This window comes from Leptonychotes weddellii, chromosome 3 (assembly GCF_054177405.1).
Source record: "Leptonychotes weddellii isolate Sample4059 chromosome 3, ASM5417740v2, whole genome shotgun sequence".
In the NCBI taxonomy this organism is placed as follows: Eukaryota; Metazoa; Chordata; class Mammalia; order Carnivora; family Phocidae; genus Leptonychotes; species Leptonychotes weddellii.
Genome location: NC_138371.1, coordinates 10,520,443 through 10,535,412, shown reverse-complemented (window position 1 = coordinate 10,535,412; position 14,970 = coordinate 10,520,443). Strand labels below are relative to the sequence as shown.

Sequence of the window (14,970 nt, the reverse complement as noted above, 5' to 3'; positions counted from 1 at the left end):
CCTGTTTTGCTTTCCCACTCCTCCACTAGTCAGTTGGCTTCTAAATAAATTACCATAAATCCCGAGTGTGTCATCTCCAAAATAAATTACTTGCACAGAGACCCTTGTCTTAGCGTCTGCTTCTTGGTGAAGCCCAAACAATGTATAATAATACCAAAACAAACTGCTGTAATCATCAAGAGTGTGCTAATTAAATCCTCATAGCAACCCCTTTTACAGATGGGGAAACCAAGGCTTGGATTGATGAGCTAGTTTGCTCAGGGTAACTAACATAGCTAATAAACAGAACAGCTGGGTGATCTGATCTAAGGCAGCCCTCGTAACCACCGCTTTTGCTGAGCAAAGACCTAGAGACAAGCATGACCTGATCGGGAAAGTAGGCACAGAAGAGTAATAGAAAATAAGGTCAAGTACTCAGTGTTTTAAGTTTAATAATTACAGGGGCCTAAGGGGAGGGTCTCTTGTTCTGCCATTACAAAGCTGCACAAAGAGGTTCTTCCTTTTAGTGGTTGCTGGGGTTGGATTTATGAAATCAGAAGGCCCCCACATTATCTAGACTTTGGCACGTTGGTGATTTTCCCAGAGGAAAGTGCAGGGAGGAACAAGGCCTGACTGCCCTTCTCGGGGGCCACCATCCTGGTCTTGCACATGCATGTGCACGATTCTGGGCAGGTTTATAGCGGAGGGGACCTTTACACTGCCCCCCTTTCCTGATGATCTTATCCCTGAGAAATCTAAGGCAAGGTGACTTAAGAGGTCCTGTGTCTGTGTATGATTTTCTGAGCAGCCCTCCCCGATTCCACTGAAATTGTTTGAAAGTCATCCAGCAAATGGGCAGCGGTAACGGAGTAGAAGTATCTGTGTGCATAGAAGGACTCCTGCTTACTACAGAATCATGTTCTGCAGGGCGCCTGGGTGGCTCAGTTGGTTAAGCGACTGCCTTCGGCTCAGGTCATGATCCTGGAGTCCCTGGATCGAGTCCCGCATCGGGCTCCCTGCTCGGCAGGGAGTCTGCTTCTCCCTCTGACCCTCCCCCCTCTCATGTGCTCTCTCTCATTCTCTCTCTCAAATAAATAAATAAAATCTTTAAAAAAAAAAAATCATGTTCTGCAAAAGCAGGGTAATTCTGTAGAACTATTTTGTGTTTCTCTAAATCTACATCCTTTATCACCCTGTGGGGGTGAAGCACTGTTGCTTCTCTCATTATGTGCATGGAATAATCAGAGCAACTTTTGTTTTTTTAAGATTTATTTATTTTAGAGAGGGGAGGCAGGGAGAGGGAGAGAGAGTCTCAAGCAGACTCTGCTGAGTGTGGAGCCCGACATGACACTTGATCCCATGACCCCGAGATCCCGACCTGAGCCAAAACCAAGAGTTGGGTGCTAACCGACTGCACCACCCAGGCGCCCCAGAGCAACTTCCTACCTCGTTTGAAACAAGAAACAGTTGTATGCACTTTGTCTTTTTCTTTCTCTGAGCCTAATTCTGCCTCGCCTATGGTAGATGGTCAGTATGTTGTTTGTTGACTGATCGCATAGGTGACCTTGTTAAAATTTAGCCTCTTCCCGGCTGAGAAGGAGTTAAACTTTCTTCTGCCAGGCCGGATGGATGGATTTCTCCCTGTGTGTGCATCTCTGTGTCTCTTTCTCCATCTGTATATCAGTCTCCATGTTTGATGCGTGTGTTTGGGGAAGATAGATCAGTCTTATGACTAGACTCATACTTTCTGAGCTTTATGTGCCACAAAGCAGCTTGATGATCCAACTCAGCCTGAAGAAACGGCCCATTCCAGAGGTTGGTGTTCTTGGACACTCAGAACCCCAAAGCAAGGAGCAGACCTAGGCTGAGTAAAACCAGGACAGCTAGCAGAAGTTGGGGACAGAGTGCTATCTCATCAAGAATAGTTTCTTGGTTCCTTTTATTTATTTATTTATTTATTTTTTAAGATTTTATTTATTTATTTGACAGAGAGAGAGACAGAGAGAGGGGGAACACAAGCAGGGGGAGTGGGAGAGGGAGAAGCAGGCTTCCCGCCGAGCAGGGAGCCCGATGTGGGGCTCGATCCCAGGACCCTGAGATCATGACCTGAGCTGAAGGCAGTCGCTTAAACAACTGAGCCACCCAGGCGCCCCTCTCTGGTTCCTTTTAATCTTCATTATGCTTTTGACCTGAAGTTTTCAAATTGCTGGGGGGAATCCCCAGAATATTGCTCAGCATGACCAAGGCTTTGTCTTTTCCTTTCACTTTGACAAAATCCCTGGTTCCTTGGAATGTATGGTGAATCTTAATTTCCTCTATTCTGTGTAAATAAATTGGCACCCAAAGCTCTTCTGTTGTTACTGTTCCTGAAACTATTTTAAAGCATTTCCTAAATCTGAAGTTCCTTTCCTGAGTCTTTTGTCTTTATGTGAAGCCAGCTCATTGTTCCCCAAAGCAGAGACTTTTTCACAAGTTTGATGACATGTGGCCCCATGATAGAGCCAGAGGAGATAATGATCTTGATTCTCTGGTTCCTAGAAGGGCTTGGCCTAGTTCTGCAGCCTCAGCCCAAGTACTACTTCAAGAGTTATCTCTTGACCAAGATCACTGAGTCAGATGGGACAGTGGAGGAGCTCCGGGCTCTGGTAGACAGTGAGGGCAGGACAGAGACCCAGTAACCCATCAAGATAATCCATGATCACCAACACTTTCAGCCCTGGGTGAAGCCTTTTCCCATCCTCAGTCAGTCCCTAGTGAAGTAGAAAAACTTGGTTTTTGTTGTGATAGTGTTGGTGGCTTTCTGTGTTTTCTTGTTTTATCTTTTACTTCTTCGGCCTTTCTGTCCTCTTTCTTAATGGTGGGGCCGGGATGGAAGCTGATGTCTTCTTTTTAAACTTGTGTACTTTCTACTGCACCATATTCCCTCTTAGGTGAAGCTGATGGAGCCTTTGCCTTAAGCACTCTGAATCTTATCACTTCCTGAATATTGTTAAGAATCCACAGGAAAGAACAGATTATCAGGTCCTGACCTGACCGTTTCTTTTGGTGATTCCATTTATTGCAGTGGGCATGTATTTCTGTGGCTCAGAGTAGATGATTGTATTATTTGAATACACTTTCCCATCTTTAATTGAAACTACTCTTTTCATAGCTACCACCTAGCTCTGCCTCAGTTATTTTTGTGTTTATAAAATAAATTTTATTAAAATATCTGCATGCAGCGGCTCCAGAAATTCTGATGGCTCTAGAATTTCTGTATCTAAGGGTCTCAGAAGTAGAAATCTGATTGGAAGTGGGGTGCAGGTTTGGGAGCTAGTAACTAGGGGATGCCTTGAAGCTGTGTTTTATAGCAAGCATGCTGTTTTTAATTAGATTTATGTTAATTTAAGGGGGGATGATCATGAAGATTAACTTTCTCCACCAGTGGACACTGTCTCCATATTTCTGAACTATGCAAGTCTTACCCATTTTTTTTTCCAATCTTGCTAACATACCCTTCTGCCCTCAGCAACTTTACGGTTTAAGCCCCAGAATTTCTTCACATTGGTTTGTTTTCTAGGAATTTTACTTTAAGATGCCTTTTACTTCTTTTGAAGTGTTAAAAACATAATTGTCTCCTTATAATAATTTTTTTTAAAGAGACATTGTATTTCAGTGACCCTCATTGTTGAAAGCAATATCTAACTTAAAATGTATTGCTCTGCCTTATTGCTCTTGGTGAGATCTTTTCATAAAAGGAAGCCCTTTGCTAAATGGTTAAGTATTGAAATCTTCACACTTTTATTCACTTTTTCCTCATTATTATTTAAATTAGTTCAAATAAAATTTTACACTATGTAAGTAGCGATTGTACTAAATATTAAACATTGTTTTATTCCCTTTTCGTACTTTTAAAAAGTTCTCCCAAACTTGAGTTTACCCTCCAAGAAGCGTTTATGTGAAAGAAAAGTAGCTGGCATTTTCAGAGTTCCTAGGGTAGTGAGTTAAGTTAAAAAATATTGGTTATGAAGCAGAACTTTGAACTATTTTCTGGCCTGCCTCTAGATCACAGCCTAGAATTTTCAAAGATTTTTATTTAACCACTTGCAGACCTTGGAGACATTTGGTATATGCTGTTGACGTGCAGACCTTTTAGGACAGCTTCTCATAGGAAGGGTCACAGTAGTGAGAGAGAGCACTAGATAAGCAGTTCCGCCTGGTGGGAAGGGCTGGATTTGAGTCCTAATAGTCCAGTTTATAAGCACTACCATCTTGGTTTATCTATACGAGAAAAATGGAATTTCTTTCTCTGTCTCATGGTTTCCCACCAAAACTGCTGAAAGGATTTCTATCAAATTGGGCAGTTGTGTTTGGAATGGGCAGACTTAAAATGCAAGCTATCAGATGTGTGGGAAATTTGCTTTGGCGACCTCTGGTGATGAGAGCGCCCCAAGCCTGACTGTCCATCTGTGGAGATGGCCACTAACTAAGCACCTTGGACAGAGAAAGCCGAGGGCTGAAGTTTGAACATCCCCAGAAAGTCTCAAGGGCAGAAGCTCCATTGAGCTGCTCCTCATATAGGTAGCTCTAAAGAGTATGCTTCACACAGGTACCTGGACAGTTAGGTGATTTTCTTGGCAAGTGCTGGGTAGACCAGCTAGTGGATAACATGGAACTAAGTTTGTGTTCAGACATTTGTGAGAATTATATGAAACAAATTAGATATAAATACTTTGAAAACTATAAATAAATGTGTTAGATATTAGTTATTATTGTGGAAGTATGTAAATATTATAAGATTTTGAATCCTAGGCTGAAATGCTTCAAGTTGATCAGGTATGAGGGTAAAAATTTAGTATCTGCTAACATTGGTAGGGTGCTTGTTAGGTTTCAGGTACAGTCCTGCATGGATGACAAGTATTAACTCATCAACAACTCTATGAGGCAAGTCTTATTATTATTTAGTATATATTTTATAAATGGGGAAACTTAGGCACAGGCTGACTGAGAATTTGACCAAGATCATACAATTCCAAGCAGTTGAGTCAGAATTTGATTGCAGGCCTTAGGCTTCGGAGTCCATGCTGTTCACTACGACACTCTTCAGTCTTATGAAGATGTTGTAGAGAATGCCGTCATACATGAGAAACAAGATGGATTGGGGGCAGGGGATAATACGATGAGATTGGATTTTCAGCAAATCTAGTCAGGCATCATATAAGTGGATTGGGGGAAGAGTGTCCAGTATAAGTGTTTGACTTTTGGTGCAATCTGTCACTGCATGGTATATGCCCTTATTAATGGTTTCTTACTTATCTGGAACATTTTGTTACTTCTTATGTTGTTTTAGTGGTCTCAAATCCCATCCCCCTCAGAGGTCAAGGATTCTGCCTTGATATTCATACTCAAGGCAGGCTATTCTAAACAACAGTTGGGCAGTGTCTTATTAAGGTATGCAAAATCTTACATTTGTTTTCATTGGGAGAGATGGTAGATGAGGGAAAAGAGGAAGGAGGAAGTCTTGTGTCTTAAAAACTCTATGTCTGGTAGCTTAAAGTCAAAACGATTTAGCCGGTTGGCATTCGGGAGATAGCCTAATGGTTATATCGAGCCATGTAAGACAATTTCTCATGTGGTTGTAATGATGAAGCATATGAGGGTGGAGAACCATTGAATGGGTTCTGAAGTCTCAGAAGCCCTCAAAAGGGAAAAGTGCTTTCAATTCCCAGTTTCTTCTGGAAGAGTCCAAGTTGTGGATATTTCCGTGAGTGGGATGCAATTACTGAGAGTGTCACAATGTTCATGACTAGATCCCCATTACCTTCTTAATATAATTTGATTCCTGTTTTCATTTTTTATTCATGAAGTCAATTTTCATTCACTTGAGTGTTTTCATTTCTTTGGATCTCTCTGCCTTTAATATGAAATAGGAAAACAGAGTCCTGCTTTGATTCTTTGACCTTAACATTATTGTGGTTCATGAAGCCACTTAGATCCAGATGGCTAGAAGAAATTTGTCATTTATGTGCAACTTGCCATTAAACAATTATGGTACTCTGACAAAGATTCCACCCAGGACCCCCAGGACTCCCCATTTACTAATCAGCCTAGGTGGATGATGCATTCTGGTAAATTGAACATGGGGTAGTGATGTGAAGCCATACCATTCGCTGTTACACTTAATATTTATTAAGTTTTAAAAGCATAATTTACATGTTACTCATATGACTGTGTATTACATTTAACAACCATATATTGCCTATGAGCTACGTAAACTTTGAAATTTCATATATCTGAAAAGAGGAGACAAATTACTTTGCAAGTGTTTAGTTAATTATTGTTTTTTGCTAAATGCAAATACATATGACACTGTACCATTTTCTTATTTTCAAAAATATTTTGGAAATGTACATTTTCTAATTGGGTTCTCTCGGGACCTAAGGAAGCTACTACTACCTTTTAGGACAAATAAAAGTATTCCAAGAAATTTTATTGGAAGAACAAAGAATTTTATCATTTTGTGCCAGACTAAAATGCTCCCATCTATTGGCCCTATAGTAAGTAAAGAAGACACTTGTGTTTGGATTAGAAAAGCCATGAATGATAGGATTCCTGAGAGAGTTAGGGAGTGAGAAGAAATGGTTGAGTCCAGTGAATTCCCAGAGAGAGTTCATTCTTAGAGAAAAAAAATGCATTGTGTTTTGTGTGTATTTTGACCAAATTAATGCAGTATTTACAATGTGCTAATTTGTTGCACAGCTCTCATAAATTAAAAAGCAGAGGATGCTTTTATGTTTAACATGATCTGCTATTTCCATAGCATTTTTGCTTTGTTTGAAGCAATAAAACATACTAACCCTCTGTTTCTTTCAAAATTTTACAGTATTTATCGTCAAATGAGTGGGCCTGAGCCTATGACCCTGCTACTGAGGTACACTCACATTCACTCTTAACATGTCCCATCCAGGGGCATGGCAGTGCTGAAATCCTGGCAGGTGAACCACAACAATTTCTTTGTGGTTCCATCTTTCTTTCTGAAGCTTTCTTTTGACTTGAGCTTGTTAAACTGTTTCTCAGAGAGAGAGAGAGAGAGAGAGGGGGAGAGAGAGGGCATGAGCTTCTCTGTATGGTTTTGCATACCTATCAATATGCGTGTTTATATTATATTTTAAGCAATGAAAATTTAGGCGTTTGCTCAATGTCATTAGTCATTAGGAAAGTCTAAGTCAGTACCACTTCACACCTACTCAGCTTGCTAAAACGAAAAAGGTGGATAAAAACAAGCAGTGTTAAGGATGTGGAGACATTGGAATCCTCATACACCGCTGGAGGGAATACAAAATGATGCCGAAATTTGGAAAATGGTTTGGCATTTCCTCAAAGAGTTAAACATAGAGTTACCATATGACCCAGCAATTCCACTTCTAGGTATCTAAGAGAACTGAAAACGTGTGCCTACCAAAAAAATATATACATGAATATTCCTAGCAGCATTATCCATTCAAGTCAAGAAGCAGAGACAACCCAAATGTCCATCAACTGGTGAACGGATGAACACTGTTATTATCAGATGCCCCTTTGGGGATATAGGGCATTTTAACTGAAAATTGAGACATTTACCACTCTAGTAAATTCTAATGATGAAGTATTTTGTGCTTTGTACGTAGAATTGAAAATCACTGTAATTAGATTTTTTTCCCCTTTTTATAAAACTCCTTTCTCTCCCCTTTGAGACACATTGGTTTCCCAAGTTACGATTTCAGTTTCTTTTGTTTGTTTTAGCCACTTAGCTTTTCTTATTACATACCTGTTTAATTTTTAATTTCTTATTAAAAGTAGATATGGCTATTTTTCCTTTCAATATTTCAAGAAGTCTTCCATTTCTCTCTGTCACAACTTTGATACAGTGCTATCTAGTATGTATTACTACATAATTAAAATGCCATTTTTTAATCAAATAGTTCTGGCAAAACAACCTATTAAATACACTTTACATGGATCAGAGGTTTATTTCTGTAAAGTTGAGATAAATGTTATAAACATTCTTCTGGAACTAAAATGTAAATGGAATAGTATGCATAGTGCTATGGGGAAGGTCGCTACAATTGCAGGAAAAATACTTAGAAGATGAACAGATCGTAGTCTTTTCAGTCAGTCTTATTTATTGTATAATGTGGATATATTAAAAAATACTCATTTTGAGTCCTTGGGCAAAGAACTTGTAAGCACTGACTATATGCCAGTCATTGTACTAGGCTCTGGGTAATTAGTGGTAATCAAAACGAAGTGATTCTGCCCTTGGCCATTTCTGCTGCAATCCCGGAGTTCCTGTGTTGGGAGCACCTTGTGGAGGGAGCACCGTGACTGGGGCAGAGACCAGAGAGGTGGGCGGGGTAGTGGTTGTCACAAGTGTGTGGTTATGGTGAAGAGTTTGGACTTTATTCTAACTGTAATGATAGGCCATCGCAGGCTTACTGCAGGGAAATCCAACTTCAGTTTTACAGGGATTATTCTGGGCGGTGGTGGAAAAATGGTTGGTGGGTTGTAGGAGGATAAGCAGAGAATCCAGTTAGGGAGTTTGTTATAATCCAGGCAAGGTATGACTGTGGCCTAGATTGGAGTAGGTCTCAAGAGCTAGAAAGAAGTAGATTGACAGAAACTGTGGACGAATTAACGAAGTGTGGTGGATGGGATGGGAGGATAGGAGGGCGATGAGGGTAGAGGGCGGGTCAGGGATGTTTGCATCCTGACTTGAACAGCAGGGGAGCGGGAGATTCTGTATCCTGAGATGCTGAACACAGAGGAGGAACAGAATTGGAAGGGATGGGTCCAGCGTTCAGCTTGAGGCAGGTTGAACGTGAGGGAAGGATGGGTTTATGAGCTGGGGGAGTGCAGAGACTAGCCTGCTCTTCCTTGGGCTGTGGTAACTGCTTTATGGTCCGGGTACAAGTTAGAATAAATAAATCACTTCCCAAACCAAACAGGCTGAACTGGTTTCCAGCTTATAGATGAGTTGCTATAACCGATCATGCCTCTGTGGTCTCTCTTACAGCTCAGCAGTCTGAACGTTTTTATATATTTGATGAGCAGAACAAAACAACATTCATTTACAGTCAGTGCTGGCTTATTGTGATCTCTTCTCTTTGGTATTCTTAGAACCCTGCCTGCTGGGCCCACAGGGTCAAGTTACAGATGTGACCTTCGCATGGACCACATGGATTTTCTGTGACCCTGTTAGAGGCTGCATCCCTCACTTTTGAAGGCTGACTTGATAGCTTATTTGGAAGGAAAGTGGGCCATAGAGTTGGTATGAAATATGCCCATTTATTTGTGCTACTGAACACCCCAGACTTACATTCTATCCACACTGGTACTCTAGTGGCCTTTATTTGTAATCGTGGAGCCCAAAATATATTCTGCACTTCTCAAATTGGCTATGGTTCTGTCTGCCTTCCCATTGAGTATACATTTGTTGGGAACGTGAACCACATCATTTTATTCATCCTTTGATTTTCTATAGCCAATATTTTTATTTTTTTCAGCAAATAGAAATGGGTCATTTAGGGGCTGAGATAGTGAGGGTTTCTGTTCTTTGTGATACCTCTGCTGTCTGGCATGGAGACCGGCATGTGCTTGGCACTTGATATTTATTAAACAGATGAGTGACCTAAGGAATGGCTAAGTAGACATTTTGTGAGAAGGTGGGGGTAATTCAGTTTTCGGAAACCAAGAGATCAGACAGGCTGTATTCTTCCAATAAGATTATGCCCCTGCAACCTACTGAGAAATCAAGGGTGCAAAATAGAAATTTGGGGATCCAAATGACAAAACGAATTTTAGAAGCCACGAGAGTAGAATTGCATGAGTGTGTGTTGAAGAGAGCAAGAATAGAGGCAGAAGGAAAAGCAGAGGAAGGGGGATTGCTGGGGGGAGAGGGGGTGTGTGGCGCTGCAGGAGAGCACAGGGTCCCAGGGAGGCAGGGGCCTTCACCAGCCGAAGGTGGTGGTGAGAGGGATGCTCAGGGAAAGGAACCACTGGATTTGGGCAGAAGTCAAGCAAGTGCAAAACGAGCCTGGGTGCAGTGTGAAATACTATTGAGGAAGTTCCACTATCTTTTTGTTTATACTGCTCATCACTAATGATTCCCATCGCGGTGGAGGGGGGTCATTTTTCTTAAGCAAAGACCTAATTAGTTTTGATTCTGTGCTGTGCATAGCCTGGCATCATAGGACACTATTTATACTGAGATTGAAGGGTTCATTTTGCGATTTCTTGTAAGCTGATTACTTAATGATCAAGGCCAGATTTTTCCATTGCTCCTATTATAGGTATTGAGGTTTGATATTAAAATTATTTAGGGAATGTTGCAAAAAGAGTAATTGGAGATTTGAAAATCGACTTGAATGTCAATGTGAAAAATATAGACTATTTCTCTAAAATAGCCTGGGAGCTCTTCAGTTGAGATTTTATTAAGTTCTCTAGTTCCTGAGAATGCTACAGAGCTATAATAATAAGCCCATAGCAATAAAAAAAAAACTTGGATTGTGCTAATAACGGGGATGTACACAAACGCATACATACATTAATGTGTAATTTTTTCTTGGTCATTTCTTAGAATGCATATGGGAAGAGGATGGGGGGAGTACCTTTGAGCCTTATTAGGATGCTACCATTTGCAAAGCTTTTTCACATAGGTGAGATTACCTTAGAGTATTGAAAAGTGTAGCCACTGTATATTTAGCATCTGCTTCGTTCCAGACGTGTTACAGTAATCCTGGGAAGGAGGTATTATCATTTCTAGTTTAAAGTGAAGAAAGTGAAGTTCAGAGAGTTTAAGTAATTTGCCCTAGGTCTCAGAGCTTCTAAGTAGAACTGTAACCATTTTTGCCCCCAAGCTCACATACCTTCCAGTGTCCTGTCCGAATGAGAATCTTTAGGGGATCAGATAAGTCACATATTTGGTTGGGAGCCCAAGAAGCTCCACAGAGAAAAACCACTAGATGAGAACTTTTCCCAGCATCCTGACCCTAATCTGCCTCTTGACCCATATCTGCAACTGACATTTTTCTTCTTCCTTCCTGTTACTATGGAGAAGGCTGGTTCCCTCTAAGGACTTGATTCTTTTTGTGTATCTTTTGCATCTTTAGTCTGTGTCTCTTTCTTTGCCAGCTTCTTCCCATAAGCATAACCGAGGCCCCCACCAAAGCAAATACCTTCTGTATTGGTTAGTAATTGCTGCATAACATAGCACTCTAACACTTGGCAAAGCTACAGACTGATTTATTTAGCTCACTGTTCTGTGGGTCAGCAAATTAGGCTGGGCTCTGCCGGACTCACTTTTGTGACGATATAAAGCATCCTAGCCATTGATAACTGGCGATTTAGAGTAGAAGATAGTAAATGCTTGCATTTTAAAACCTGCCTGTGGAAGTTTAAAAACTTTGGGGCAGACTTATTGAATATATCAAAATTGAATATTTCTTTAAAAAAAATTAAGGGGATAAAGAATCCTGTTCAGCATCTGGAGTAGAACTCATTATTAAATATTTACACACTATCTTTGTAGGGTTTTTATGAGGTTACAAGCTTATTTATAAGGAAGACAAGTCTTTTTTTCATGGCATATTTGTCAGAGAAAGCATACCCATCCATTAACTGGTCCTTTGGGATTTGGGAGAAAATTCCTATTTTAGAATGTTAAATGAGGAAGGATGGCAGCCAGCATCCTGATGTTACTCTGGAAGATACTAAAAAAAAATGTTTCTGTCAGATGGGAGGTGGGGTATATATAATGTAAGCTCATCTTTAAATGAGTATGCCTTATCAGTTTATTAAGTCTTCATTGATGGATTTCCATGTGCATTTTGTGTTTTAGGTTCAACTGCCTATATATCTTTCCCAATTCCTAAAACCTGATCACATTTTCCCAATACTGGGTTGATAACCTAACCATGCAGCGGAGATCAAGGGGAATTAACACTGGACTGATTCTGCTACTCTCTCAAATCTTCCATGTTGGGATCAGCAATATTCCACCCGTCACCCTAGCAACTTTGGTTCTCAACATCTGGTTCTTTTTGAATCCTCTGAAACCGCTGTTTGAGTCCTGCCTTAGCGTGGAGAAGTGTTACCAGCAAAAAGACTGGCAGCGCTTACTGCTTTCTCCCTTTCACCATGCAGATGACTGGCATTTGTATTTCAACATGGCATCCATGCTGTGGAAAGGAATAAATCTAGAAAGAAGACTTGGAAGTAGATGGTTTGCCTACGTCATCGTCACATTCTCCCTACTCACTGGAGTGGTGTACCTGTTCTTAGAATTTGCTCTTGCAGAATTCATGGATGAACCTGGCTTCAGAAGGAACTGTGCTGTAGGTTTCTCAGGTAAGGCAGGCACATTTCTAAGGGAGCATGCATGAAGACAGTAAGGGAGGTGTGACTGTTGTCATTTTATGAAACGGGGGTCCCTGTTTGGGGAGCGGACTGAATTCTGAGTGGCTAAGGATCGCTGGGGCTTGGATTTTGGAGAGAAGGATGATTGGAGCAGAGGAGGGACATAGATCTTGCTATTCTATTTTAACGCCGCATCATTCACTCTTGGACAGTTTGGACCAGGGTCTGCTGCAAGGTAGTTTTGGAGGAGATAGTTCTAGAAATACACACTGGCTCCTTCATGGTGGAAAGACCCACTGGTGTATCTGTGATAAGGAATTCTCTAGAACGATGGGTATGCCTCTCAGTAACAGCATTAAAATACACGTACGACACCTTACCATGGCACGCTCACTGTGTTTAAGGGACCATGATAGTCACTCTGCCTGTATCTCGGAGGACGGAATGGCCATCGGGGCCAAAATGAGGTAGTCTAAGAGTTAGAATGTGACGGGCAGGAGGGAAATAGTGCTGGAACAGAAGAAAATCTAACTCTTCCCTCTACTTTCCCTGCCATCTGGCCCCCTTTCCTTTTAGATACATCCTCATGCAGCCAGTTGTGGGAAAGAAAGGAAACATGCCCTGCCCTCAACATGTCTTTGCATAGAAGTTCGAAAAATACACATTACTGCTATTTTTTTTCATGGACTTAAAAATCATGATGCATAGGGCACCTGGGTGGCTCAGTTGTTAAGCGTCTGCCTTTGGCTCAGGTCATGAGCCCAGGGTCCTGGGATCAAGCCCCGCATTGGGTTCCCTGCTCGGTGGGAAGCCTGCTTCTCCCTCTCCCACTCCCCTGCTTGTGTTCCCTTTCTCGCTGTGTCTCTCTCTCTCTGTCAAATAAATAAATAAAATCTTTTAAAAAGAAATCACATAGCAAAAAATTAACAATGCTGACGTGAACAGTTAAGTGGCATTTAGTACCATTTCAGGTGTTTTATTCCCATTTTACATGTTGTATATTTTCTAGCATACTGAAAGTCAGTATGAACTTCTGCATTAAGAAACATCAAAAGAATGATTACCTTGAACATATTTGTCTTTCTACCAAAAGCTGGGTTGACTTGTAAAGAAGAGAGTGTTTCAAAACAAGAAGGGGGATTAAGTCAAATAATCATTTTTGCATTCAGTTAGTTTTCTTTGTTAAGTGTGGATTATCTCCACATTTGGATTGTTGATATTTGTGTGCTCTTTATTCTCTTCTAGGAGTTTTGTTTGCTTTGAAAGTTCTTAACAACCATTATTGCCCTGGAGGCTTTGCCAACATTTTGGGCTTTCCTGTACCCAACAGATTTGCTTGTTGGGCAGAACTTGCGGCTATTCATTTCATCTCACCAGGGTAAGTGTTTACTCCCAGAGAATACAAATGAAGAACCTGATGTTCCGTGGAGAAAGAATTGCAATAATAATGAGGTAACCAGTTGGGTTTTTTTTTTTTTTTGCAGTGAAGTTTATTCTTTAAGGACGGCACTGAGCTTATTTGTTTCAATGTCATTCCTGAGTTTGAATCCTGTCAACTACTGAGCCCTGTGATTTTGGTCACTGTGCCTTATCTGACGTTCAGTGCCCTTACCCTTTAAGTAGGAATAAGAGAACCCAATATACAGATTGGAGGATCTGTATCAATGAGACTATCTATTCATGAATTCTAATAATAGTAATGCAGAGAGGCACGTAGAAACCACATAATCATAAAGATAAAAAATCACAAGACATGTTGGTCCAGTGCTTTTAAGGCATCTCAGTTGTGAGGTGTCTTGGTGATAGAACTCTTTAAACAAAAGACTTGACTCACAACCTCAATATGTAAAATGGATCAGTGATGCACTCTTTAAGGTTGAGAGCAAGCATGGGGCCCCATTCCCTTTGCCTTACCCCCTGTGCTCCAAGCAATACAGTGGGAGAACCATTGATCTAGATGAATCCCTTCCTTTTCGGATGAGGACAGGAAAAGTCATGAGGTTAAGGTACTTTCCAAACAGCTCCTGGTAGACACTAGCGTAGTAAGGTTGCAGACCTCCTGACTCCTGGTCTGGTGCTCCTGACTGGGGTGCTATGCTTTCCCACTTTGGTTCCTTTCTCTGCTTTTGTTTAGAAAAGGGAGGGTGAATTGTGCTTTTCTCCCACCTCCCACCAGTTTCCCTTCTCTTAGTCTGTATAGGCTACTGGAAGCACATGGTTTTTTGTTTATTTTTACTGTAAGCACCTAGATACTCTTTGGAGAAGGGGGAAATTCAGGAAGATTCAGGAAGAAGTAAGGAGGTGTGTTTTTTTGTTTTGTTTTGTATTTTTGGCCACTTTTCTTTTCAGACAGCAGTTTTATTTTGCTTTTGGTTCGTGTGGGTGTGTTGGGTATTGGACTCTGATAATTTTCTCTTTGTGCTGTGCCTCAGCCCAATAACCTCCAGAGAGAGTCCCTTCTCTGATGCTGACTTCCCATCATGGGCAGCCATTGGCAGCTGGTCTGCAAAAGGCAGGGATGTGACCACTGAGCACCACTCATTTGCAACTGTATTGTTACCTTGTGACAGTTCCACGAAGAAAGCCTAACAAAATCTTCAAAGTTTTCTTTGAAAAAGG

The 14,970-nt window shown here is 41.0% G+C and overlaps 1 protein-coding gene across 5 annotated transcripts in view; it reads left to right on the top strand.

The window, feature by feature from the left end:
* RHBDD1 (rhomboid domain containing 1) overlaps positions 1-14,970 on the top strand; it is a 119,276-nt gene that overhangs the window by 13,962 nt on the left and 90,344 nt on the right. For all 5 annotated transcript variants that reach the window (XM_081813492.1, XM_081813489.1, XM_081813491.1 and 2 more), the window contains exons 2-3: positions 11,834-12,342; positions 13,597-13,729. In XM_081813492.1, the coding sequence (XP_081669618.1) occupies positions 11,910-12,342; positions 13,597-13,729 (566 nt within the window). In that variant the 5' untranslated portion in view covers positions 11,834-11,909. The remainder of the gene's footprint in view (positions 1-11,833; positions 12,343-13,596; positions 13,730-14,970) is intronic.